The sequence below is a fragment of the Zalophus californianus genome, chromosome 2 (assembly GCF_009762305.2).
Source record: "Zalophus californianus isolate mZalCal1 chromosome 2, mZalCal1.pri.v2, whole genome shotgun sequence".
NCBI classification, from domain to species: Eukaryota; Metazoa; Chordata; class Mammalia; order Carnivora; family Otariidae; genus Zalophus; species Zalophus californianus.
In genome coordinates this window covers 71735544-71762330 of record NC_045596.1, presented here as the reverse complement: position 1 = coordinate 71762330, position 26787 = coordinate 71735544, and the positions used below count along the sequence as shown (strand labels likewise).

General features: G+C 40.9%; 1 protein-coding gene across 1 annotated transcript in view; it reads right to left on the bottom strand.

Moving 5' to 3' along the window:
• The window catches only part of HERC5 (HECT and RLD domain containing E3 ubiquitin protein ligase 5), a 41479-nt gene extending 15502 nt beyond the window's left edge, over positions 1-25977 (bottom strand). Inside the window, 16 exon segments of the mRNA XM_027597399.2 lie at positions 5323-5477; positions 6889-7078; positions 9933-10026; positions 12356-12415; positions 13975-14078; positions 15111-15187; positions 16348-16493; positions 18498-18612; positions 18615-18627; positions 19243-19334; positions 20526-20685; positions 20687-20737; positions 20739-20749; positions 22035-22111; positions 22998-23118; positions 25446-25977. Coding sequence (XP_027453200.2) covers positions 5323-5477; positions 6889-7078; positions 9933-10026; positions 12356-12415; positions 13975-14078; positions 15111-15187; positions 16348-16493; positions 18498-18612; positions 18615-18627; positions 19243-19334; positions 20526-20685; positions 20687-20737; positions 20739-20749; positions 22035-22111; positions 22998-23118; positions 25446-25728 — 1749 coding nt within the window. The 5' untranslated portion in view covers positions 25729-25977.
• Positions 25978-26787: the final 810 nt, after the last annotated feature.

Genomic DNA, 26787 nt, shown 5'->3' with positions numbered 1-26787 from the left:
TCTATACAATACCTCCACTGGCAAAGCCCCAAATTTTCAGGAACATAAAGAATACCTATGATTTAATAGCAGAAATTGATGACATGATAATAAACTCCTACTTACTTTTAATTCATAGAAAAGCTTTAAAGAATTTTAGGTCCAAAGAAAAATAAAGTGCAATATGAATCCAAGTACTCTGGGACCCAGTATTTCATGTTATATTCTTCAGAGCTTAACAATATATGATTTACAGATGTCCCCCTCTGGAAGGCATGTGTGGAACATTCCCCTCCTCAACTATGGGGCTGTTTTCCAGCCTTCCATCTCCGATGACCAGGGTTATGACATGCACATAGACACCCTGCAACAGTGCTAACCATCAGTCAGTTAAAACACTGATAATGACACTAGATGCTTTGGACATGAGTGACCATCAGTATCTGACACAGATGGGCACAGACTTAGCCTAAATGACTCATTCTCAAGAGGTCCTCTAAAGCCCCTCTTGGCTTTCATTCACCTGGAATATTCTTACTAACCTTGGCCCAGACCCCAAATGATCCAAGCCTCCCCATACCACCACCCAGAGAATTGTGAAGCTGTTTCAATCCCATAATATGGTCCTCTGGACCCTGCTGCTCTCATCCTGCACATCCCCAGTTATGGAAAAAGCGGGTGTTTTATCCTTGCAGCTTCCTGCGGTCTCCTTTCTTAGGTTGGGGAGGGAGCTCGACAAATAATCTAATGTCACTGTTAGAGTCAAAGGTAAAGCAGGATCCCTTGAGGATTTTGTTGCTGCTTCAGTATTTCTCAGGATTCTTTTTTTGTAAATGGGAAAAGCTCATGAGAATATACTTTCCCCAAGCTCTTCGGAAAATTTTTTAAAACCCAAACTATTTTTTTATTAATATTTCTGTTTTGTACAAAACCTTTCAAAACAGCCAAAGATGGGCACTGCTTTTCAGCAGTACGGCAGAATTCTTTTTTTAAAGCAGTACAGCAGATTAGGTATCTTGATTTGCTGAAAACAACTAGAAATACAGGATAAAGTGTAAACAAATGTTTTTAATGCAACACCAATATTCTAAGTAGATACAAAATAATCAGGTCAAAAACAAGGTGAAAGTGGCATTTGCCTCAAGAATATTTGCCAAACCTGGTGAACTTGAACTTCAGTTTGCAATTGTTGGGGCTTTGGGGAAATAAACAAAACCTAGACTCTTCAAATTATGGGGCCAATAATAGAACGCCAACTCATAAATCTGGGATCCAGAAGGGCTAACCCATCAGACTGAGGGTAAACTAGAAATGAACAGCCCACCCCCACACCTTGACCCCAAGCCCAGGAAGCAAACTGCAGCTAGTTAAAACGGTGCCAAGTTGCAGAAAAAAATGTCACCTACAGCATTTGTAATCACGAAAGCACTTTCCTGAAAATTCACACACCACATTCAGACCACACCTAGAGATCTAAAGAGCTTCAAGCCAAGAATTTAATTTAAGGTAGTACCAAACTGAGGTGGTGTCTCCCAGAGTCTGGTAGAAGCAAATCCTCCCTGGAGAAACAGCCCTCAAAAAATTCCAAAAGATAACGTTTCAAGGCACGCGCGCACGCACACACACACACACACACACACCACACACACACACAGTCACAAAACACGATAAAGAAGGCACTATGAGGAAGATTCAGCGGAAGCAAAAGAGGGCAAAGCAGACTTGTAAAGACTTCAGATATCAGAGGTATGATGCATATAGATTTAAATAAGCAAAAGGGAAGCTTGAAAATAAAAGATGAAGATATCCTAAATAATGACCAAGAAAAAAATTTCAAAGAAACAATGGGAACTTTTGGAAGTGGAAAACATAATACTTGGAATAAAAACTCAAAGGGCAGTTTTATTAACAGACAGAAATCACTAAAAATAGATTTCATGGACAGAAAGATATGGCTGAAGAAGTCATCCAGAATGGGATGCAATCACAGAGAGAGATGGAAAATATGACAGAAACGTTAAGAGACATGGAAGATACAGTGAGAAAGTCAGACATATAAATAACTGGAATTTCAGTAGGAAAGGAGGGAGTCAATATTTGTGTGGACTTAAAATGTTTAAGGATTTAGGAACATCCTTTACCTATAAGGGTTATTTTCAAAAACCCCACAGTAAACATCCTATTTAATAGTGATATCCAATTTTTCCTTTAAAATCACAAACAAGGGGCACCTGGCTGGCTCAGTCTGCAGAGCATGCAATTCTTGATCCTGGGGTTTTGAGTTCAAGTCCCACATTGGGTGTAAAGATTACTTCATAATAAAATAAAATCTTTAAAAATAAACAAAATCACAAACAAAATAAGGAATCTACTATTGCCAACACTTCTATTCAACATTGTACAGGAAGGTTTAACCAGTGCAACACAGCAAAGGAAAGTAATAAAATGTGGGGGGGGGGAAACATTACTTTTTTTCAAAGTTATGATTAGCTGCATAGGAAATACAAAATAATCTACAGGTAAATTATTAGATATAATGTGGAAATTATAATATATATGTATATATATAATAAATGCAAATATATAAATGCACTCCTACAAACGAGAGAATATAATTTTTAAAATTTACCATCTACAAAATCTAAAAAAAATTAAATATGGTGGAATAGATTTAACTAAACATAGCCTAGACTTCCACAGTAAAATAACAAAATTTTATTGCAAGACTTTAAAGACTACCTAATAAGTGGAAGAAATAGACACCACCAAGAATAGTAAAGATGTCAATTCTCCCCGAAGTGAAATACAGACTCAATGCAACTCCAAATCAAATTTCCAGTAAGATTTTTTTGTTTGCATTGCCTATCATTAGGGAAGGGACAGAATTTCAGTAAGTGGTGCTAGGTAATTGTTTTCATATGGAAAATAACAAAAATTAATTTAAAATAGGGGCCCTGGGTGGCTCAGTTGGTTAAGTGTTTGCCTTCAGCTCAGGTCATGATCCCAGGGTCCTGGGATCGAGCCCCATGTCGGGCTCCCTGCTCAGTGGGGAGCCGGCTTCTCCCTCTCTCTCTGCCTGCCGCTCTGCCTACTTGTGTTCTCTCTGTCAAATAAATAAAATCTTAAAAAAAAATTAATTTAAAATAAATTTCCAATTGGATTAAACACCAAATTGTAAAGGCAAAGCTAAAAATCAATACTCCCTTTAGACCTGGGTTAAGAGTGGCCTCTGCTGGGGCGCCTGGGTGGCTCAGTCATTAAGCATCTGCCTTCAGCTTAGGTCATGATCCCGGGATCCTGTGATCGAGCCCCGATGCGCCTGCTTCTCCCTCTCCCACCCCCTGCTTGTGTTCCCTCTCTCGCTGTGTCTCTGTTGATTAAATAAAATCTTTAAAAAAAGTGGCCTCTGATCCAGGTCCATGATTTATTTCTCGGTCCTTGCCCTGGCCTTCCTCCAGCCAATCCCCTTCTCAAAAAAGTAAAAGTAATGAGCCTGCTGGGCTAATGGGACCTGACCACATGCGCAGGCCTCTTCCCCTGCGTGGTCTCTGGAGAGTGGACTGTGTTAGAGCTGAGCACACCCTTAGGCTCTAGAGATGGCTACGGTGTGGCTGCTGTGGAGGCAGGGATGTAATGCAGACAGATGGGCTGAGGTGTCCACATATGGGTCCATGATACCCCAAATGTGAGACAAAACCAAGGTAGGAAAAGAAGGCAGAGGTTTTGGGGAGGCCTCTGTCTGAGCCTCCACCTCTCATGCAAAACTCTGTAAAGAGTCTGAGATTTCTAAATTCAAATCTGGCCTCCCCTGTCATTAGGAAGGTTTATTTGTCAAGATGGGTGGGTAGGGTATATTTTACTTTAGAGTAAATTATTCCACAGTTTATTATCTAGATTTCTAACCTTCTAAACATTAGACATAGGTAGATGGGCCTCTGTTTGTACTCTTCTGGCCCCAGCTATCATCCCTGTTACCAATCTAGGGAAGCCTTCAGGCCCAAGTCTTGTTGGAACGCAGCCTCACCCATTCATTATTGTAATGCCTCCAGCCGCTTTCATGCTATGAGCTCAGAGTGCAGTGGTTGTGGCTCCAATGGAAACCCTGCTGCCTCCTGATTTAGGGTGATTAACTTAAAAACGTGAAGAAAAAACAAAGCTTAAAACAAGACCCAGAGAGTAAGAACTATAAGGGAGTAGATTTATTTGTATTAAAACTAAGAACGTGGGTTCATCAAGAAAACAAAACAAAACACCACAAAGTGAACAGACAAACAACAAACTGGGATATGATATCGGCAACACACATAACTGACAAAGAACTCATTTACAAAATAAAAAGAACTCCTATACTCAGTTAAAAAAAAAAAAGTCAAGCACATTTAAACTGAACAAAAGTCAGACATTTTACAGAAGAAGAAAAAAGTACTGCGATTATAAATATGACAACATGTTCTCATGTATTAGAACCAGAGAAACAGAATTAAAATCATAATTTGGTATCATTTAATACTGAAAACATTTTCCAAATTTTAAAGTTAGACTTGGAGTAGCAGATATTCTCATCATCTCCTGGAGAGGACTGAAATCAGTCCAACCATTCTGGAAGGCAGTTTATCACTACCAACAAAGAACACACGTATATCCTACAGGCTACCAAGGCCAGAACTAGGTATGGAAACTAAAAGCCAACTCTTAACACACGCATGCCAAGAGATATGTACAAAAATATTTACAGCAGTATGTTTTCTCAAAGAAGAACACCTCCGCCCCAAAAGAACTGCAAGCAGCACATATACCCATCTCAATACCTGAATGGATGATTATGGGAAGATTCACACTATGGACTACAATACAGAAATGAAAATGAATGAAATACAGCCATAAATATTAATCTGGATGAATCTATAAAACAAAATGTTACATAACAAGCATGTAGTCCATTCATATAGATTTCAAAAATGGCAAAATTAAGCAACACGGTCTCTAGAAATACATATAATCCTAAAACAGCAAAGGGAATGATTAACCCCAAATCCAGGATCATGGCTATCTGCAGGTGAGGGGGTGTGAGATACACAGGCATTTCTAAAGTCCTGACAACAGTGTCCTTGTTAATAACATGGGCAGTACTTACACTACTGTCTATTTCATTACTTTTCTTCAAACTGCACACAGATAAGTACATATGCTCCTTGATATGCATGACTTAATTCACAGAAAACAAAAACTTAAAAATAGCAATATAAATGTGTTTCCTGAGTCTGCTTAAGATTCAGGCCGGTTGAAACCAAGGGACTTTTGACAGCAAAATAAAAATCTATGAGTGTCTGAAAGAGCCCTTACCCTATGCAGCTTTTTCAGTATTTCTAGGAGAGCTTTAATGTGGTAGTTGTTCTCAGAGCTTTCGGTCCAGTACTGGAGCTGAGCAGTGATGGCTCTTTTAAACATCTGGACCAGCCTGATGAACGCGGGTTCCTGCAGAGACGCCCAGTACTCCTCTGAGGGATACAAAGGTAAGTCACTGTTGGCATGTCATTTCTCATATGTATCAGTTACAAAAAACACATCTGTAATAAACTTTTTAGTAAACACAACTGTAATGAAAAGTTTATGAATTTAATGTCCTCGAGAAAAATCCCTTGACAGTAACAAAACCACAAACTTAATCTAATTAATTTGTGGGAAAAATCCCGACAACATGAGTCACTTTTTTTTGCCCAGATAAAAGAGCATGCGGTTTTAAAAACCGATTTAAGAATTAATCACAATTGCACAACTTTCTTTTCTCACTCCCAGCATGAGTTTTTAACTCTTAAAAAACACCCCTCAGGGTGCCTGGCTGACTCAGTCGGTAGAGCATGCAACTCAATCTCAGGGTTGTGAGTTCAAGCCCCACATTGGGCGTGGAGCCTACTTTAAAGAAAACAACTCTGGGGGTGTCTGGCTGGGTATATAGAGCACGTAACATCTCAGGGTCATGAGTTCAAGCCCCATGTTGGTCCTAGAGTTTACTCAAAAGAAGAAAAAAAAAAACACAAGCACCTCTCAGCACTGTAAAAAACCAAAAAATGCTTTAAACTAGCTTTCCATCACTTACCTAGATTTAATAAAACATAAGAAAAAATGGACTTCCTTGGGCTGAATATGATGCTTGTGTCAAAAACCTCATTAAAATCTACTCAAGCCCCTAGAGCTGACTTCCAGTGTACTCAAAATACAGGGAAAGGTACTTCAAGTGTACTCGAAATACAAGGAAAAGTGGAAATAATCAGACATATTTAGATGTAGGGCATTCTACAGGACAACTGACCTAGACTCTTAACAAAAAAAAAGGCTGTAAAATACTTTTGGGACAAGTGCAAAAATTCAAATATGGCCTGGATATTATGGAAATATGGACTAATTTTATTAGGTGTGATAATGATGTGGCAATGTAGGATCTCATATTCTTAAGAGATGTATGCTGAAATAGTATGGGTGAAATGTCATGGCGTTTCCAACTTACTTTCAAGTACTTCAGCAAAAATAAAAGGTAATCTGCTCAAAGAGGGAAGCACACATGGCAAGAGGTTAACGGTCGTTGGCTCTAAGGTAGAGGGGATATGGATCTTCACGTACTGTTCCTTCAACTTCTATGTATGACATTTTTCATAATGAAAAGTTGAGAACAAAGGACCTCATGACCAAACACACATGTACTATTACAAGAACTCTAAAAAGGTAGTAAAACAATCTATTTTGGATGACTCTAATAATTACTACAGCACCTTTACAATATGCTAAGAATATGAACTAAAAAAAAACAGGAACATATTTACAATTACTTAAGTTTTGCTCTAACTTTAGCAGGGGTCCATTTCCACTGAGAGGGTGGTTAGAGTATTTTTAAATGTAAATCATCAGTCTTACCCAGAACCCCTAAAGATTGGTCACTCATGGCACAAACAGCCTCTGCAAATGGAACCACCAGGCTCTCCCAGTTGTTATAATCATGCATCATGGGACATTCAGGGAGAAGGAAGAAAATCTCTAAAGCTTCTTGGTGTGGAGAATGAAATGGAAGGTTTTTGAGCAGATTATCCCTGAGACATGTGGTTATCTGTGGTCAAAAAGGATCAGGGAAAAAAAAGACACTCAAAACACAGCAAGAACTGGATGCAACTTGTAATAAAGTAAAATCTAGAACCTGGAGTTTCATTCCACCAAGAAATTGGAATAATCATTCAGTCCTAAAACCCATGTTTACATCCAATCTCACGTAGCCTCCCAACTACCCGAGGTGCAGATACGTGACAAGTGTTATCCCATTTAATTGCTGTGAAGCATGAAGGAGGTGGAGAAGAAATCATCTAAGAGTTATACTGGATGAACAAGGAATTCAGAACTAACAGGCAGCCCTCCCAATAATAAATACTACATTCTACCCCCTCATTCCACTATCACACCTCATTATCTTTAAAGAAAAAGAATGTGTAAGAACCCCAAAAAGTAACATGTAATTAATAACCCCACACAAAAAAAAGCAGTAACTCCAGCAACATAAACCAACATGGCTTCCTCAGAGGATCACCTGCCTCATCACAAACTCTCTCCACTACAAACTCAAGCTTTTAATCCTTCCAATCTCCATTTACCATTTCCCCAATTCAGAATACAAGTGTTCAAGAAAAATTCAAATGCAATTCTGAATGTTTATGTTAGATGTGCCCAGATAACAGAAATAATTTGTTTCAAAACCCAGTGAGAAGCTATACTTATTTGTAGAATACTCATTTGTCAGATATTAAGCTAAGTGATTTACATATGTTAATTAGGTCATTTAATCCTTGTAGTTCTTTAAGAACATACATGGTATTATTAACCCCATTTTAGAGATAGGAAATCTGTATCTGCTCAAGGGCACAGAACTAAGTGGGAACCTCTTCTGGATCTTTCTGACTCCAAAGCCCAAACTTAATTATTAAATTATGATATGAGCTAAATGAGATCTCTAAATGTACAAATTCTTATAATTACCTACTTTTATATCAAAACACTATGCCAGGTTCCTACTACATGGTTCAGTCTTTGGAGTGCACATATCCAACTACTCTATTTTACACCTCTCGGTATCACACATCCCTCCTACCTCGGTGCTCATCAGCTGCCACATCACCAAATCTCCCAACCTCCCCCCAACCCTGCAGAACTCTGTGATCCTCTCACTTCAGCCATCTTGTTCCACACACGTGTGCCTCAGTGTACTTCCCTGACTACCAGGAATGACCTTTCTGAGGTAGGCACATGGTAAACTCGTATTTCCTCTGGGGACCTTGTTTTGAGTACTCTAAGTAGAGATGACCATCCACTGCCCTAGTGATGACTGAATTCATTCATCCAGAAATATTTATTATTCACTAACTAGGTTCTAAGTGAGGCATTAGGGAAGACAGTGAAGTGTAAAACACACCCAGTCTTCCCACTAATACCTGCATGTTTGTGTCTGTGTCCCTAACTGTTTTATAAGACAGGGAGCATGTCTCTTCCATTTTCACCAGGAGTCTGCACCACAGTGCCCTAGACAGAGCAAGCATTCAAGTGTCTGCTGAGTAAAGAAATGCACTGCAAAAGTCTGTGAATCTGTGTCACAGAAACCTCAAAATAGAAACATTACAGGTCTTCTGAGCCAACTCTCTGGTCTGAAATAACCTAAGACTGTTCTATGATTATGTCGACTGCGTATCATACAATATTGTTCTCGCACAACCAAGGTATAATTAGCTCTAGTGAAGAATTGGCCCAAATTCTTCCCTCCACAGATGCAGAAGTGGTGATCTTCCTACTAAATGCTGCAGAGTCCTGATAAAGGTACGTAATTAGGGATCCATTTTACCTCAGACCCCTAATAGGGCCATGGTTCTGCCAAGGTTAACAGAATTAAACTTTTCATCTTCCCTCAAGAGAAAGCTGTGTGTGTAAAGAGACCCTGCAGCTCGGATAGAGAATGCTGGTTTTGGAGGATAGAGCAGGAGAACAGGTGAAGCAAGAGAGGAAGGAGGTAGAGATGACAGGGAGACCGAGTGAGAAAGAGAATGAGACGTACAGAAACAGAGGCCAAGAGCAAATGAGAAGGAGACGGGGGAGAGGGAGGGAGAAGGGAATGGAGAGAGGGAGAAGGGGGGACAGGGAGGAAGAAGGGGGGAGGGGAGAGGAGAAGCGAGCAGAGTGGAGGGGAGGGGAGAAAAGAAGGGAGAGGGGCCCAGAGAGAAAGAAATGGAACGAGAGTGAGACCAGGAAAGAAACAGATTGAGAGAACATAAAAAGTACTACCCCTAGATCAAGCAGTGTAAGAGAACAGAGAAATAAATAAAGGCTACATCAAGAAAGGCTAACCTAATAAAGGAAACATGTTTGGAGCATTTGGCGAAGTGGGAAACTAAAGACAATAATAACAGCACTGAAACAAAGCAGCAATCCCCCAAAGAACATTCTAGAACCTATAGAAAGGAAGTGCAATAGAACAAAACAGAGAAAAAGAATCCAGGTAGTCCCAGGTAAGGGGGATGTTCATACCAAAAAGTGTTCTCATTTCTACACTTACGTTTAAAATAATTGTAAATAATTATGTTCGTATTCTAGTGTACCAATCTCAAGAAATCCTTCAATCATCTTCCTTATAGCCATGAGCTGACAAAATTCCCTCTATAGAGTGTATGCATCTATTTATAGGTGCGTGTGTGTGTGTGTGTGTACAGACGAACCATTTAGACTATTTGTCGTCTATGTGACTACCAGAGCAACCATTTCACTGCCAAGGGGGCCAACTCCTGAATGCTATCTGAATTTCACCGAATCTGGATGTGCTACAGTCTCAGAGACTCTCCTGAAACAAAGTATTTCTTCTCAAATTCTGAATTCTTACAAAAAAATGTTTGTGTATTTTCTTCTCTAAATAAGAATTTAAAGAATACCACCGTGTTAGCAATCCAGTCCTTCTGGGTTAACTCTTTAAAGGTGTTTCTTGCTTTATTTAAGTCCAAGTGAGTAAGCATTGTTTCCGCAGCTTTCCTATAGAAGGAAGATAAATTTTAAAAGTAGATGGGTAAGTAAATGGAACAGGACACTTCAAAATTAAATGTTTTATCAGATTATTTATCCAGATGAAGTGTTTCTTCTAAACCTTATTTCATTTCAATAAAATTACTTTTTCCCTCAACTTTATAAACGTAACTTGGCTAAATATAAATTCAATTGAAATGTAGTTGACCACTTATTATTTCTAAAAGGCTAAAAACTACCAAGACCACATTAACAATATATATACTTCCAAGTTTAACTCAGATATTATGTTATCTTAAATATTTATTTTACAAAAACAGCCACACACACAAAAGAAAGGTTTTTCCCCATTTCTGAAAAAAATGACCATTTCTCCCAGTTACGTGAACTGCGCCAGGGTCAAAAAAGGGGGCTTCAGGGACGCCTGGGTGCCATAGTCAGTTAAGCATCTGACTTGGTTTTGGCTCAGGTCATACATAAATGATTGAGCCCCACCTCAGGCTCCACACTCAGCATGGAGTCTGCTTAAGATTCTCTCTCCCGCTCCCTTTGCCCCTCCCACTCATGCCCACTCTCCCTCTCTAATAAATAAATGAATAAACCTTTCAAAAAAGATGAGGGGGCTTCAAAGCAGTAAATTCTTAGTGTTGCAACAGAAAATTACTAATGAGGGGCGCCTGGGTGGCTCAGTCAGTTAAGCGTCTGCCTTTGGCTCAGGTCATGATCCCAGAATCCTGGGATCAGTCCCCCACGTTGAGCTCCCTGCTCAGCAGGGAGCCTGCTACTCCCTCTCTCTCTGGCTCATGCCTTCTCTCTCTCTCTCTCAAATAAAATCTTTAAAAAAAAATTACCAATGAAGTGTTTAAGTATCTTAACTTGTGAATTACATTTATTCTTAACATATTTATGTTCGATGTCTTAGAAATAGACACATTGTTTGTAAAATAATACAAATATTTAGTGTCTCAAAATAGAAAACATTAAGATAAATATATAAATATTTAGAAAAAAGGTGCAAAGTCATTCTTTCATATTTAAAAATTCAAAGAAACCTTAACACCTTGTAATAGTAAATTGTTAAATGAATTAAGGTATGTCCTTCCCATGGAATACCATGCAGCCATTAAAATTACATTAAAGAAAACTACTGAATAATAGGAACTGAATAAAATAGGATATGGACAAGTACATTAAGTATAAAGTAATATATAAAATAACCACATTTTTAGTAAAAAAATAAATTTGCACAAAAAAAGAGATATACACAAGCGATTCCTCAAGTGGTGGATTATGCGTGATTTTCATTTTTTTTTTCAGTCACAGGTCTTTATTTTTGACATTTTCTACAGTGCGCATGTATTTGCTTTCATTACAAAAAGTTAATTTTTAGGTGGCTCAGTTAGCTAGGTGTCCAACCTTTGACTTCTGCGCAGGTCATGATCTCAGGGTTGTGAGATCGAGACCCACGTCGGGCTCCACGCTCAGTGGGGAGTCTGCTTGAGATTCTCTCTTTCCCTCTCCCTCTTGCCTACCACCCCGCACACATGTGCGTGCTCTCTCTCTAGGACAGAAATAAAAATTTTTTAAAGAGTTAATTTTTAAAAAGACAAACACAGGGCGCCTGGGTGGTTCAGTTGGTTAAGCGACTGCCTTCGGCTCAGGTCATGATCCTGGAGTCCCAGGATAGAGTCCCGCATCAGGCTTCCTGCTCAGCGAGGAGCCTGCTTCTCCCTCTAACGCTCCCCCATCTCATGTGCTCTCTCGCTCTCTCAAATAAATAAGTAATCTTTAAAAAAAATAAAAAGACAAACACAGAGCGAATTATTTTACCCTCATGCCATTTTCTTTACAATCTTTCATTTATTGAAATACAACTGACATATAACATTATATTAGTTTCAGGTGTGTACAACATAATGAACTGACATATATATATATTGCAAAATAATCACCACATAATAGACATCTAGTTGACATCCATCACCACACAGTTAAAATTTTCTTTTCCTTTTTTATAAAGATTTATTTGAGAGGGAGGAAGAAAAAGAGAGAGAGAGCAAGAGCACAAGAGCAAGGGGAGGGAGAAGTAGACTCCCCGCTGAGCAGGGAACCTGATGCAGGGCTCGATCCCAGGACCCCAGGACCATGACCTGAGCCAAAGGCAGTCGCTTACCCACTGAGCCACCCAGGTGCCCCCCAATTTTTTTTTATAATGAATACATTCAAGATCTACTCTCTTAGCAACTTTCAAATATATAATCCATTAACTACAGTCACCATGCTACACACAGTATTTTTAACAGGATCTTAAACTTTATAAATACATCATAAATATTACCTTTCCCTTAAAAAACTTCCAGTCAGACAAGCAGGAGATGAAAATATCTCTCTGATTTCCCTGTATTAAGAATAAAATGGTGGTTAAAACAAATCATACTGTATGCCTCCTTATAGCATGAGATATGATAAATAAAACATCTCCTAACCATCCTTCAAACTTCTCTGTCTCTGATTTGTTTGCATTTTGCCTTGGGCATCTAAAAGTCTATTCCATTTTCCCAATCTCAAAATTTCAGTGGCAGATGTGAGTAATAAAAAGGTGTGTACTCAGAGAAGCCACAGGGAAAGAGGTAAAGGGCGGACCTAGGGTATGTCCTTGAATAAATAAGACATTCCCATCCCACCCAGCTCTCCAAGTCCTATCTATGTTTGTTCCACTTCAGCAGAACAGAAAAAAATTACCAGAAATTAAATGGCAGAATGGGAGTGAGGAGAGCAGGCTCAGTTCCAACTTGGAAGTAACAGCACGAGTAGATTTTTTTAAATTATTGGAGTACAGTTGATGGAGAATGTCATCTCGGTTTCAGGAGTAAGAGACACAGTGTTCTGACAATTCCACACATTAGGCAGCACTCAGCAAGGTGAGTGCAGTCACCAGCACAGTTCCTGATCGTCCATGCAGACTGTGATGCAGGTATTTTATACAACTGCTTTTCGCAATTAGGAAACCATATCTAAAAGTGGCTCTAAAAGGAAACGTTTGTAAAAGTATAATCTTTAAAGATGGTAGGAGTTGTATCGTTTTAAGCCACAACTGCCCACACTGTTCAGCTGTGAAGAGGAGGTCCACAGACAAGTGGTTCCAAGGTCAAAGAGTGTAGGGAAATGATATAGGTTGTATCTCCTACTCAGAACAGTCACAATATATGCAAACATATCAGAGATCCAGAGAGGTCCTCCAGTAAAGAAAGCTGCCCTCAAGGAGCTTACATGTTAGCTGTGATGTTCAATTTTAATGTGTCAACTTGGCTAGGCTACGGTAACCCAAGTATCTGGTCAAACACCAATCCAGATGTTGCCGTGAGGATATTTTGTAGAGGAGATTCACATTCAGATCAACAGACTCTGGGTAAAGATCACCCTCCATAATGTGGGTGTGCCTCATCCAATCATGGAGGGCCTAAAAAGAAAAAGGTTCCCAGGCATGGAGAATTCTGCCTCCAGACTGCCTTCTGACTCAAGCTGCAGTACTAACTCTTCCCTGGGTCTCCAGCCTGCTGGCCTGCATTACCTACTTAGCACTTGTCAGTTCCTACAACTGCGTAAGCCAACTCCTTAAAAATAAGTCTGTCTATACACACACACACACACACACACACACACACACACACGCGCGCGCACGTCAGTTCCTCCAACTGCGTAAGCCGACTCCTTAAAAATGAATCTGTCTATATACACATACACATACACACACACCCTTAAAAATAAATCTGTCTACACACACACCACAGACACACACATACATACACCCCTATCTATCGGTTCAGTTTCTCTGAAGACCTCTGGCTGATGGACCATGGCGGACCACAAAACCTCACATCTCTTACTATGCAGAACCAGTCAGCGGGGAAAGGCTACTTTACAGAACTCTATGAGCAGAGAGCACAGGGGCTGTACCTTTTTGTATTTTGCCACTGTTTAGTCCCCACATCAGCAATCCACCTCTTTACGGTCCCTTCATTCAGTGTAGGAATTTTCCTCCTCAGATTAACATAGGGATTCTGTACATAAACAAGCAAATAAAACACAGCAATTGAGACACCACAGAAATAGGTGTCCAACTTTTAGGCACATTCTAAGGATACAGGGTAATACTGATTTTTTTTTTTTTTTTGGTGGGGCCCGATCCCAGTACCCTGGGATCATGACCCAAGCCGAAGGCAGACGCTTAACAACTGAGCCACCCAGGCGCCCCAATACTGATTTTTAAATACGGATAATATAGAGGCGCCTGGGTGGCTCAGTTGGCTAAGCGACTGCCTTCGGCTGAGGTCATGATCTTGGAGTCCCAGGATCGAGTCCCACATCGGGCTTCCTGCTCAGCAGGGAGTCTGCTTCTCCCTCTGACCCTCTTCCCTCTCGTGCTTTCTCTCTCTCATTCTCTCTCTCTCTGAAATAAATAAATAAAATCTTTTTAAAAATTAAATAAATAAATAAATAAATACGGATAATATAGCTGTGGGAAATCCTGAAGTAAGATTTCACCAAGATGTAATCGATCATTTGTTTGCCTAGTCGTCAATTTCTTGTCCAAGGGGCTTAAATTCAAGGTAAACTTCTGAGTGGTCCAACACTCAGCACTTCCTACATGTATAATCAGATTAAAATGAGCATCACAGCCTCAAGGGGAAGATCCTTTGTGTAGGAGTGGGAGGAACCTGGTTTGCCTAAGGAAAGTAGGGGGAGGTGATGAACTCATGATTCACAGGCCTATGAACCTGGGGTCTTTGTTAGTACTGGCCAGCAAAATCATGTTAGAATGTCAACCTGATGGTTTGCTAGGATACCGACCTAATACCATTGGAAGGACAAAGGAAAGATCTGAGGAAATCTGATTTGACACTTACCAGAGACAAATCTGCTGATTTCTTTGAGTCAATACTTATGTTATTTTCGACAATAAAGGATTCTTGTTTATTCCCTAAAGGTCAGCTTAGGAACTAGATGATTTGGAATCACCCACACTTGGATCCTGAAACCCTTCAGTTTGCTTAAAATACCAAGTTATAAAACATCTAGAGATCTATTTTTACCTTTTTTCCCATCCAGAGCAAAATGCTTTGATTCCCTCCAGCAATCAATATTAACTCCTTTTCTGAAGCACGGCTTTCTGAAAGGGAGACAGAAAAAGAAAGTGCAGAAATTGACTGGCACAAACATGCACACTCAATTTAAATCATTTCAGATTCTTCTTAAACTTAGTCCTTTTCTCTTTATGATACACAGAGACTCAACACATTTCCCACCCATGAAGCAGAAATATACATTTCCTTCAGAGTAAAGTCTAGTTGGCAAACACAGGCGATCTACAAGGTTGACAGGTGACATCAGTCTGACATACATAATTAATGTAAACACTTATATATAAAATAGTCAAACCAGTATTTTTAGTTAGCTGATCCCTGGTTTAATTCAGCTCTCATTACCAAAAGCCATATTCTACAACTCAAGATTTAACCAGTAACTACCGGCTATAAAGAATGTAATATAAGTACTTCAAAAGTCTAAGTGGTGTTTTAAGAAATCAAATAATTGAGCTGGCTCAAAGAAATAACCCTACTCTTTTCATTTTTCCCCAGAAGTACTTAAGAGGGTTTCTGGTACCTTGGGTCACCAACTAAGGTTTCAGAAGTAGGTAACCAAAGTACTCTTGAGACAGTTTTTGATAGCAGAGTGTTTTCCGAGCTCTGTGTGGCTCAGGCCACAGTTCAAATCCAGCCAAACACTGACTCGGCTGTAAGAACTGGCTTAACCCTTCACCCTCCAAGTTTCTGTACCCTCCAGTAAAATGAGCCTGAGAGCACACATCTCCCCGAACTGTTTAAAGGACAGGTTAGGTAACACACGTAAGGGCTAAGCACAAGTTAACAGTGCCTGGCATAGAACAGTGCCTGGCATAGAACAGAGAACATTCTCAGGGGTTTAGGTGATTGTGAGTCAGTTACCAAGGTGGAAAACCAATCACCACGGAATTTATAGGTCTCCTGCAACATATACCTCTGAATCCATATCATCTATTTTTAATCTTCTATCATTTTAGGGCCACATTAATCTTAATCTGAAGGGGTAAGAGAACACTAATGGTTATTTTGACTTCATTAATTATACTGAATATTTTAAGTTCTTTACAAGTAAAAAAAATGAAACCAATGTTTAGAGAAACTCCCTTCTTAGTCATACATTTTTTTTCCTTGTCACATTACAAACTTAGAAAAATCAGTTTCTTGACAGTGGTATTTATGCCAAATCCTGTGCTCCTACAAAATTTACCAAATTTGAGTTCTTCATTTGATGGCGATTTCATGGGAAGTGGTATCAGCTGATTATGTGTTCCACCGTTTCCCAGTTGTCCTTCTTTTCCAGAACCAAAAGACACGACTTTCCCCAAATCAGAAACATAGGCAAGTGTGTGCCGCCTATTAAATAAAAGCACATACGGTCAATTCTCAATTATCTACAATGAAGACAGCACGCAGCAACACGGAAACTGCTGAAATTGGGTTTACCCGGTGAGTGAAAACTAATTCGCTGAGATGGAATTAGGCGATCCTTTCTGAGCTCTCCTCTATTTCCATAAGACCTTACCCATAATGATTCCCTTACTGATTGGCTCCATGGCCTCCTCACCACCTCGTGAGAAGGCCGTTAAGTAAAGAATTTGCCTTGGTCCTCAGTTGCCTGGGAGGTAACCTCTGAGCCTTAGAATTTCCCAGGTGATAGGAGTGTCTTTGTTTATTCATGGGCAAGCTTCAGAGATCACTCTACAGTTGGACCCAGGTGGCCTCAGGAAGGGCCCCTCTGGCTACATGAAGCCCAACCTACTGGGAGAGGCTGGATGTACAGTTTCACCGCCGGGGCAATGATCCAATCAATCAGGACTAGCAATGAACCCAATTACTCTGGACTTGGGTGCGCTTCCCTGAAGGGGCAATACTCTACACATTGTCATGTTCTGGGCTGGGAGGAGGGTAATACCATCCCATCCGTGATTCCAAGGGGACTGGACAGCGGAAGCTCCTTGTTTGGACTCCTCCTAGACTCCGTCCCATACATCACTTCTTTTGGTTCTAATTTGTATCCATCTCTTATAATAAACGGGAATCTGACTTTAACAGTTTTCAGTGAGTTCTGAGCATCTTTCAGTGAATTCTCCTGTTGTTAGTAGGGGAACTGCCCTGGTGTGTATTAAGCTATCTCTTACATGAGACTCCTCTTCTAACAAATGCTACTTAAAAGAATTGAGCGTTAAAAATCCAAGGTGGTGGTAATGTTCCCTTGAATGCAGAGAATCATACCATCCCAATAATCTGGTCTACTTTAATAATATCCATTTATGTAATTTTACTCCAGGATTCATAAAAGAATAGGTCTATAGACTGAAAAGTACATACACGAATTTTTACACAAAGGATTTTGGTAAACAAACACATGAACCCAATATTCAGATACAGCCTGAATTTGCCTGTTTAATAAGGAAGGATTGCCCAAAAGAAGAGTATCTGATTGAAAGATTTCTTAACCTCACCAACACCCAAAATCCCACTGGTGAGAAATGGACTGAATGATGTTCAAGGAATAACTAAGTAAGCCAAGGAGTTTGAGCAAGTTTTTCTACTTTTATTTAAAAAAAAAAGCTATAAAAAAAATCAAACTTATCAGAATATTCTACTCAAACCACCACTGACTTTGTCTTACCCTCTACTGTGATCACTCTGAAAAAAATTATAGTAACAGTATGTTGGCCTCTGGGGGGTTGTGAGAAAGTCATTACATCAATGAATAATCCTTTGTGATTCATGTTTATTTTTTCCCAAATAAATGACATACTTTTCTTAAAGGTTTAAAGTGTGTTTGAACAGTTACAAAGATATTTCACTAAAGGGGCAACAGAAAGTGAATAAGTTTTCTCATTAAAAAAAAAAAACAAAACAATGCAGGGCATGCTGCCTGGCTCAGTCTGAGGAGCATGCAACTCTTGATCTCAGAGTTCTGAGTTTTAGCCCCACGTTGGGAAGAGATTATTTAAATAAATATTTTTTTAAAAGCCAATGAAGGGGCACCAGGGTGGCTCCATCGGTTAAGCATCTGCCTTCAGCTCAGGTCATGGTCTCAGGGTCCTGGGATCGACCCCTCATCGGGCTCCCTGCTCAGTGGGGAGCCTGCTTCTCCTCTCCCCTCTGCCTGTCTCCCCCCACTGTGTACTCTCTCTCTCTGAAATAAAATCTTAAAAAAAAAAGCCAATGAAATCAAATACATATACTAAAATAAAATTATCTAATAATGTAAATTAAGCATCTTCACCCATGTGAAAATGTTTGATACTTTTATCTCAATCAAAAGCTGATGGGAGTTTTATTAAACCACCTGTCTAAATTTATGGTATTGATTTCATCAATTTTCACAGACACATTACAACTTACCTTCCACACGCTATCTGGGTCACCCTATTCCCAGCGAGCTCAGTCACCAAACGGGGTCTTAATTCGTTCTGTGTGCAATTGTGACCGAGTTGCCCATACTTTCCAGCACCAAAGTAAATACCAGCCCATCCTAAAGAAAGAAAACTTCTTATCAGATTCTAGAAAAATACAACAGTAAGCAATACTACTTAATAATAAAATATTACTGATTCCGTGATATTACTCAATAATTAACAAAAGTTATTTATTCTTTTGTTATATAAGTGTTTATAAGTTTATAAAGTTATATAAAAGTTAAAGTTATATAAGTTTATAAGTGGATAACTTATAAAAGTTATCACTACTCACTGATAAGTGAATTAATAAAAGGACTATCAGGGGATCCTGGGTGGCTCAGTAGGTTAAGTGTCCCTGACTCTGGATTTTGGCTAAGGTCATAATATTAGGGTCATGAGATCAAGCCCCACACTGGGCTCTGCACTCATTGTAGAGTCTGCTTCTCTCCCTCTCTGCCCCTCCCCTGCTTGTGTGCACACACTCTCTAAAATAAGTAAATCTTAAAAAAAAAAAAAAAAAAAAAAGACTGTCAAAGCAAAGCCCCCAAATTATCAGGAGGACAATCCTGCATGTGGGAAGTCCACCCTTCTTCTCAGGGAAATACTAAGTGCCCACACGCAGGTATTTTGTGCTTTTTCCCACTACAAAGTTCTTCCAGAATTACCATCGGAGTCAAGGATACACGCACCGTTGTGAGCAGGGCAGTGTGAGAGCCACCACAAGCAAGAAATTCAACTTTCTGATTGTCCAGTGCTTCAATAAGGGAAGGAAAATATTCACCTATGCAAGGAAAAGAACAGCTGGCGTGATCCAAAGAGGACGCTGGAGTTCCGCGCTACTAGGAACATACCTGGACTGTCTCTCAGCCGGCAGCCACAGTTCCCAACACCTTCTGACAAGAAAGGCCTCTATGTTGGTATATTTATTTTGGCCTAAAACTGGGGGTGAGGCAGTGGTCAAAGGGCCACACAGAGCAGAACTCACGTGAAAGTGTCAAGCCACTTCCCAGAACCCACTCTTCTCCTGTTAGCCTAACTGATTAATTGCAGCATATCTGGTATTTCAATTCCCATCTAAAATCACCCTTTTAATGAACATAAAGATTCTTTCTTTCTTTTAAATTCTCTACAACAGTGTTCCTGCCCTACATTACCTCTCCTTTCTTCTCACAATTTCCTTGTCAAAGCACTTAGAAGTTCAGCAAAAACAGTTTAACTGCTCTTTATTCCTTTCCCTCCTTTGCATATTTTCTAACATTGACTGTGGTTGCTTCTAAGTAATTAGCACTGGGCCACGTGGGGGAAAGATCCACTAACCCAGGGGGAAAACCAGTGCGTTACCACAGCTGATAAAGCAGCAATTTGCCACACCTAAAACTCCAAGAGGGTATTCGGGATCGTAAGAAAGTTGCCATCTGCTTTGTGGAAGCAGTTCGATAGTGGGAATTACAGGTTTTTCTCCACATCTGCGTATACAGATATAATTGATACGTTATAGACTAAGATTAGAATATGTGAGTTTCTGAAGAGATTAGTAACCTTTTGTCCTAATATGGATATACCTGTATTAGTAGACATTTGAGTGCAAAGGCACTTCGGAGATCATTCCATCCAAACGCCATCGCTTTACAGAAAAAAGAAAAGAAGGCCTAGAGAAAAGTTAGGTGACTTAGTAAGGGCCTGCCATTAGCTGACTTGCGCAGCGGGAAACAGGGTCCAGGTATTCCGACCAGTGCAGGGCTCTTTCCCTGAGCCCACACACCCCTGACGCGTATCTCCACTCACGGCAACACACTTCCACACGACGCCTGTCTCCTAGATTGCTTCTGCCCTGAAGACAGAGGTAACCAGGAAGAACAGCACCAACGACCGTGAAGGCCTGAACCATCTCTGACAGGGGGGCCTGTGTCAAATTCACCTCTTACCTAACAAATACATCTGATAAGGGGAACATGAAAGCAGGGCTCCATACCGTTGGCGTGGCCCAGGCCTAGCTGTCCCAAATCGTTTCTCCCCCCACGAGTAGATGTTTCCAGACATGACAAGGCCACGCTGTGGGCTTTTCCTGCGGAAATCTGAACCAAGGGGACTCCTGAGAGGTTCTCCACAATCTGTGGCGTGGGGGATTGAGGCAAACAGTCTTCCAACTCCAAGTTGGCCATGTAAATTCTGTCCCCATGCAAAACAGCTCACCACCTTGACATAAACAAACAAAATGCTGCCTTAATTAAGTTTAAAGCGCAGGAAACAGTAACTTAGGGCATTATGTATGTTACCCATACTATACTATCAGTTTCTTACATTCAACTCCCCCTATGTCTGAGACAGAAAAAACTAGAAGAAATCTTCTCTTTAGCAGCACTTCCTTACCTCCTGCCTCCAAGGGTAGAGGCTGTGTCCTGGCTTCCCCAAATCTTATCTTCCTAGATTGTGATGTACCAGTCATAAACCCTGCACACCCACCTTTGCCCCACATCACTAGATCGTGGGCTTCTTTAATGGTCATGTCCCCCTCAAAAAATATATTATATGTTGAAATCCTAACCCTCAATGTGAAGGTATTAGGAGGTGGACCTTTGGGAGGTGATTAGGATTAGCTGAGCTCATCAGGATGGAGCCCTCAAGAATGAGATTAGTGCCCTGAGAAGAGAAATTCCAGAGAGTTCTCTTGCCCTCTCCACCATGTAAGAAGACAGGCCCTCACACAGACACCAAATCTGCTGGCACCTTGAACTGGACTTCCAGCCTCCAGAACTGGGAGAAAGAAATTTCTGCTGTTTAAGTCAGCCAATCTATGGTATTTTTGTTATAGCAGCCCAAACGGACAAAGACAGGTAGAATGAACCTACCTGAACATATTATAATCAAATTCAAGAAATGGGCCCATGAAAACCAGAAACATTCTACATCTAATATCAAATTCTTTACTAAGTCGCTTTAGGGGCGGCCTGGGTGGCTCAGATGGTTAGGCATCTGCCTTCGGCTCAGGTCATGATCCCAGAGTCCTGGGATCGAGTCCCGCATCGGGCTCCCTGCTCCTTGGGAGCCTGCTTCTCCCTCTGCCTCTCTCTCTCTCTCTCTCTGTGTCTCTCATGAATAAATAAATAAAATCTTTAAAAAAAATAAGTAAATAAATCGCTTTAGTTTTGTCATCTGACAGAGTACATTGTAGGAACAGTAAATATGGAACCCTAGAGATTTTAATACATCCAAAAATTACTCTTTATTTTCTAACAAGTGCCTTGGGGTGCCCGGCTGGCTCAGTTGGTAGAGCATGTGACTCTTTATCGACTCTATCTCAGGGTTGTGAGTTCAAGCCCCACGGTGGGCCTAGAGCTTTTAAAAAAAAGTACAAGTGCCCTGAACCATATCAAATTCAAAACCATTATTTTTGTCTGTTACAAAGTGAAGCAGATACATTCTACTAGTTCTACATATATACACATTATTCCCTCTAAAAAACAGTATTCCAGAAAACTACCTTTTGAGAGTGCAAGAGAATGATAATCTCCACATGTGATCTGAATTATACTTTTTTCTTGTAAAATGCACTGAAACCTGATGAAAGAAAATATATTTTATGTCAATCACTGCAATCGAAGTCACAACATCGATGTTAAAATTAATTGTATTTAACTGGGATTGAAGCTCAAAGAAAAATTTAAATTTACTGCTTCACATTCAGTACATCTAAAATTATAAAAATACTACATCTGTTTTAATTGGTGGTTTAAAAGGAAAATAATGTGCACTATATACATAATTGTAATTAGGATGATTCCAAGTCTCTTTTGCAAACAATAACTGTATGATACAGGAATAACACAAGATGAAAGTAAGTTCTAATTCATATGATCTACTTGGAAAAAGTCTCACAAATCATTCCATGACAATGTATTTTTCTCCTACGTTGAAAACTTTTTATTTCTGATAATCTAACTCATAATGAGGGGTAAATGAATTAATGACCGTGGAAGACCAATTTGGGGTGAGGCAGACTAACAACCGTTTCTTTTAAATGTCAAAGCAAGGGGTGCCTGGGTGGCTCAGTCGTTAAGCGTCTGCCTTCGGCTCGGGTCATGATCCCTGGGTCCTGGGATTGAGCCCCACATCGGGCTCCCTGCTCGGCGGAAAGCCTGCTTCTCCCTCTCCCATTCCCCCTGCTTGTGTTCCCTCTCTCGCTGTGTCTATGTCTGTCAAATAAATAAATAAAAATCTTTAAAAAAAAAATAAATGAATAAATAAATGTCAAAGCAAGACCTGATGTCTATGGGACATAACTTGGCTGTAGCTCACTGATGGAATTCACTGGTCATTTCAGAATTGTTTATTTAAGAGCCACTACGTAAAGCAGGGCATAATAGAAAACCATAATACAAAACTTATGATTGCCTTTTGAGTACATTTTAAATAACTTTTAATAAAAGAAAAAGAAGTTCCCTACCTTGCATGTTCTATGCTATAGTTGTACTCAAATGGTTTTCCATCTGAGGACAGAATCAGCATGTGCTCTGCTCCTTGGTCCACGGAATGTATCTTCATTTTTTTTCCTAATTTAATGCACTCTGCAGAGCAAATCCAATCAGGAACTATCATGACTCTGGTTATTACCCATTATCATTATTTATTTCATTATAATACACTTAAAACACCTGGAAAAAAATTTCAACTAGACCACCTTTGACTTAACATGAACCTCTCTTTAAAGAAAAATTCAAGAACAAAAGCAGACCAATTAGCAATGACTATTGTTTTGACCCATGGATTTTTTTCAATTTGGGAAAGCACTGATTCATACTTTGTTCTAAATTGAATATAGTTTTGGGGCACCTGGGTGGCTCAGTCAGTTAAGCCCATCTCTTGATTTCGGCTCAGGTCACGATCTCAGGGTTGTGAGATGGAGGAGTGTGGCGCCTGCTTACATTTCTTTCTTTCCCTCTTCTTCTGTCCCTCCCCCCCTCTAAAAAAATAAAATAAAACAAAATCGATATAGTTTAAAAATAACCAATTAAATATTTGCTTTTAGATTCCTGTTTAATACATTGAGACAGAGAAATTAAATTTGAAGTGACAGAAATGAAAAAGTCTGTAAGAAAATATAACAGTATCTGGATGACATAACTCATTTTAGGAGAAAATATATATTGTGTATTTTGAGATAAACTCTTTCCAAAGACAAAACGAATCATAATAATAAAACTCTCCTCATTGCTCCACAAAGAAGCCAAGTTCTGTATTTTTAAAAGGAAGAATTGTGTTTGAGGACTAATTTTTAAGGAGGCATGCTGTCAAAATAATTTTTATTGGCATTATTGCATATTTAGCCCTTCCTAAAAGAGACTTAAAAATTGTTCAGTTACCATTTACGCTTATCTCATTTAATTTGTTCACAAAAATTGGATGTGGGACTTTACTTTTCGGTTCTAACCTAACCAAATAGAATTTATTCATGTAAAAATCTCCAAGCACAAATCTTCATACTAGAAACGCTCTGAGAACCAAAAAAGTTTGGTAATGAAGAAGAAATAGTTTAAACAGTAATATTTTTCAGAGATCAGCATTTCCAACCAGTTGAAAAAAAAAGTTACTCAAGAGCCAGGGAGGAAAAAAAAAAGGTTACTCAAAAAAAGGTACTGACATCAGACTAGCCACTTGGAGAAACAAATCTAAGTTCCCCTACCTCCTTAAATCAAAATAATTTTCAAGTGCATCCAAAATTTTAACTTTAAAATAAAAGCATAAGGGGTGCCTGGGTGGCTCAGTTGGGTAAGCCCCCCCCAGACTCTTGATTTCAACTCAGGCCTTGATCTCAGGGTCATGAGTTTAAGCCTCCCGTTGGGCTCCACCAAGCCTACTTAAAAACATAAGTAAAAGCTTAAAATTGCTATAAAGATGAGTACATTAAAAAAAAAAAAAAAACTTGAGTGTGGATAGCTTTGTAACACAAAATCCATAAGCCTTAACAGAAAAGATTAAGGAGACTAAAATAACATCAACTAAAGTTGGGAAAAACATCAACGTCTATGCCGGACAAAGGGCTATTCTTACTCAATGTTCAAATAACTCTTTCAAATAAATAAGAAAAAGATTACAACTCAATTTTTAAAAAGCCAGTCTAAGATATGAACAAACAGGTCACCAAAAAAGGAAAGCAAACGATCAATAGAAAAAAAAAAAAAGATGTTCGACTTCGCCCGAGTTAAAAGCATAACGACCAGTAAAATGCCATTTTCCTCACTCAACAGACGGGCAAACTTTCTAAGATTAAGAATGGCCACTTGCTTTCCTCCACCTTTAAAATCGGAACCACAGTTCCTGACCTCATCTACGGAGATTGCCACCTCGGAGAAGTGCAACTGAAAGCATTCTTTAAATCGTTTGCATATATAAGATATTATCGTTGAGAACAAGAGAACTATATTCTCCAAAGGGTCACAAAATCGGAGCCGCTGTGTTCTAAAGAGGAGTAAGTGAAAAGTAAACTTCAACAGAAACCAATGCTAACGGCGGACTAGATAAGAAGATGCTGCCTGCACGCGCGCTCCCTCCGCGTGGGCTACTTGCAGACTGCGCAACCCATTTGCAGAGTGCGCGACCCAGTTCTCGCCACCATCCTGCAAACTCCGCGCCAACTGGGAACGCGGATACGGGAGAGCTCAGGCGCTCGCACGCGCGAAATTTAAAAGCCACCCGGCCCGGCGCGTTTCTGCGGCCACCGCAGACCGCTGCGGCGTCGGGTCCCCTCCTGAGCTTCCCTTCGCGTTTAGGGAAGGACCGCCACACCCACCCTCGGGCCGCTCCGCAGGCGCTACACTTGGGGCCCCCGGCCGCCCACCCTCACACCCCCAGCCCGAGGCGGGAGGGCGGATGGGGCACTGCCCGCCCCACTCACTCGGCTTTTTGGCGCCGTCGCTCCCCGCCGGCAGCTGGTGGACCTCGACGCCGGCCCCGCCGCGCTCCAACACCACGAGGCGCCCGCGCGTGCAGCACATCTGACGGGTCGCCTCGGTCCTCTGGGGCAGCGCCCTGCGGAGGCCCGCGGCACTGGGGAACAGCCAGAGCTGAGTGCCCGGCAGCTCCGCGGAGCGCCGCGGCGCTGCGGGTCGGGGCGGGGGGACCGGCCCGGGAACCGGGCGCACGCCGCCCCGAGCTCTCCTTCGCGGCCTCTGCTCCATCGCCGCTTTCCCGGGTTCCACGGCCGCGCCTCGGCTCTCCGGACTTCGGAGGAGACGGAGTTCGCGAGAAAACCGACCCCGGCGTCGCGGTGCGCAGCCGGAGCGGGCAGACAGCGCAGTGGCGTCGAGGCACCGCAGCCTCAGCTACTCCGCCCCCGCTCGGCCGCCGGCTCGCAACGTGCTGTTTGGGGGCGGAGCCCGCAGTTCCAATACGAAGCGAAACCGTTGTGCTTGTAAGGGGGCGGAATCGAAAAGGAAAGGGAAACTCGAACGGGTCACCGAGGGCTTGGAAGGCTGCCAGAGTAAACAGGGTGCTGGCAGATGACGTGGGTGGGCAGGGCTGAGGGGGTGTCCCCCGGCGAGCAGTGGCCACCCGAACGCCTGGACCTAGTGGCCTTGGAAGAAACACTGCAGTTCCGCTAGGAGGAGCAGTGACACAGGCCGACTTGCAGAATTTCCAGGAACTATTGTGGCAAGGAAAGCTAGTTAAGCGTTCGGTTTCGAGCTCCGCCCCACGACCGCAAGGAAACTGAAACCGAGAGCCGCGCGGTCAGTCCCTCCGCCCGCACTGCGGTGCCTGGCAACCGCTGATGTGCTTTCTGTCAGTACAGTTTGCGTCTTCGAGAATTCCTTACAGATGGAGTCAAACCTGTGCAGTCTTTGTGTTTGGTTTTTTTTTTCTCCACTTAGCGTAATGCTTTTGAGATTAATCCCGTGTTTCATCAGTAGTGGGTCAGTCAGTAGTTATTGTTGAATGTTATTACGACAGATGAGTATACAGGGATTTAGCTGTTTATCCGTTCACCAATTCACGGACTTTTCAGTTCTTTCCAGTTTGGGGCTACGGTGAATAGAAGTGCTATGACTGTGAGCCAGTCGTGGAGTGGATTAAGTGTTTTCGTTTCTTGTGAGTAAATACCTAAAAATAGAATTGCTGTATCGTATGGTAAATACATGCATGAATATGATATAAGAAACGACCAGATCTTTCCAAGGTGCTATGCCGTTTTGCATTACCCCCAGCAATTTATGGGAGTGCCAGTCCCTCTATATCCTTGA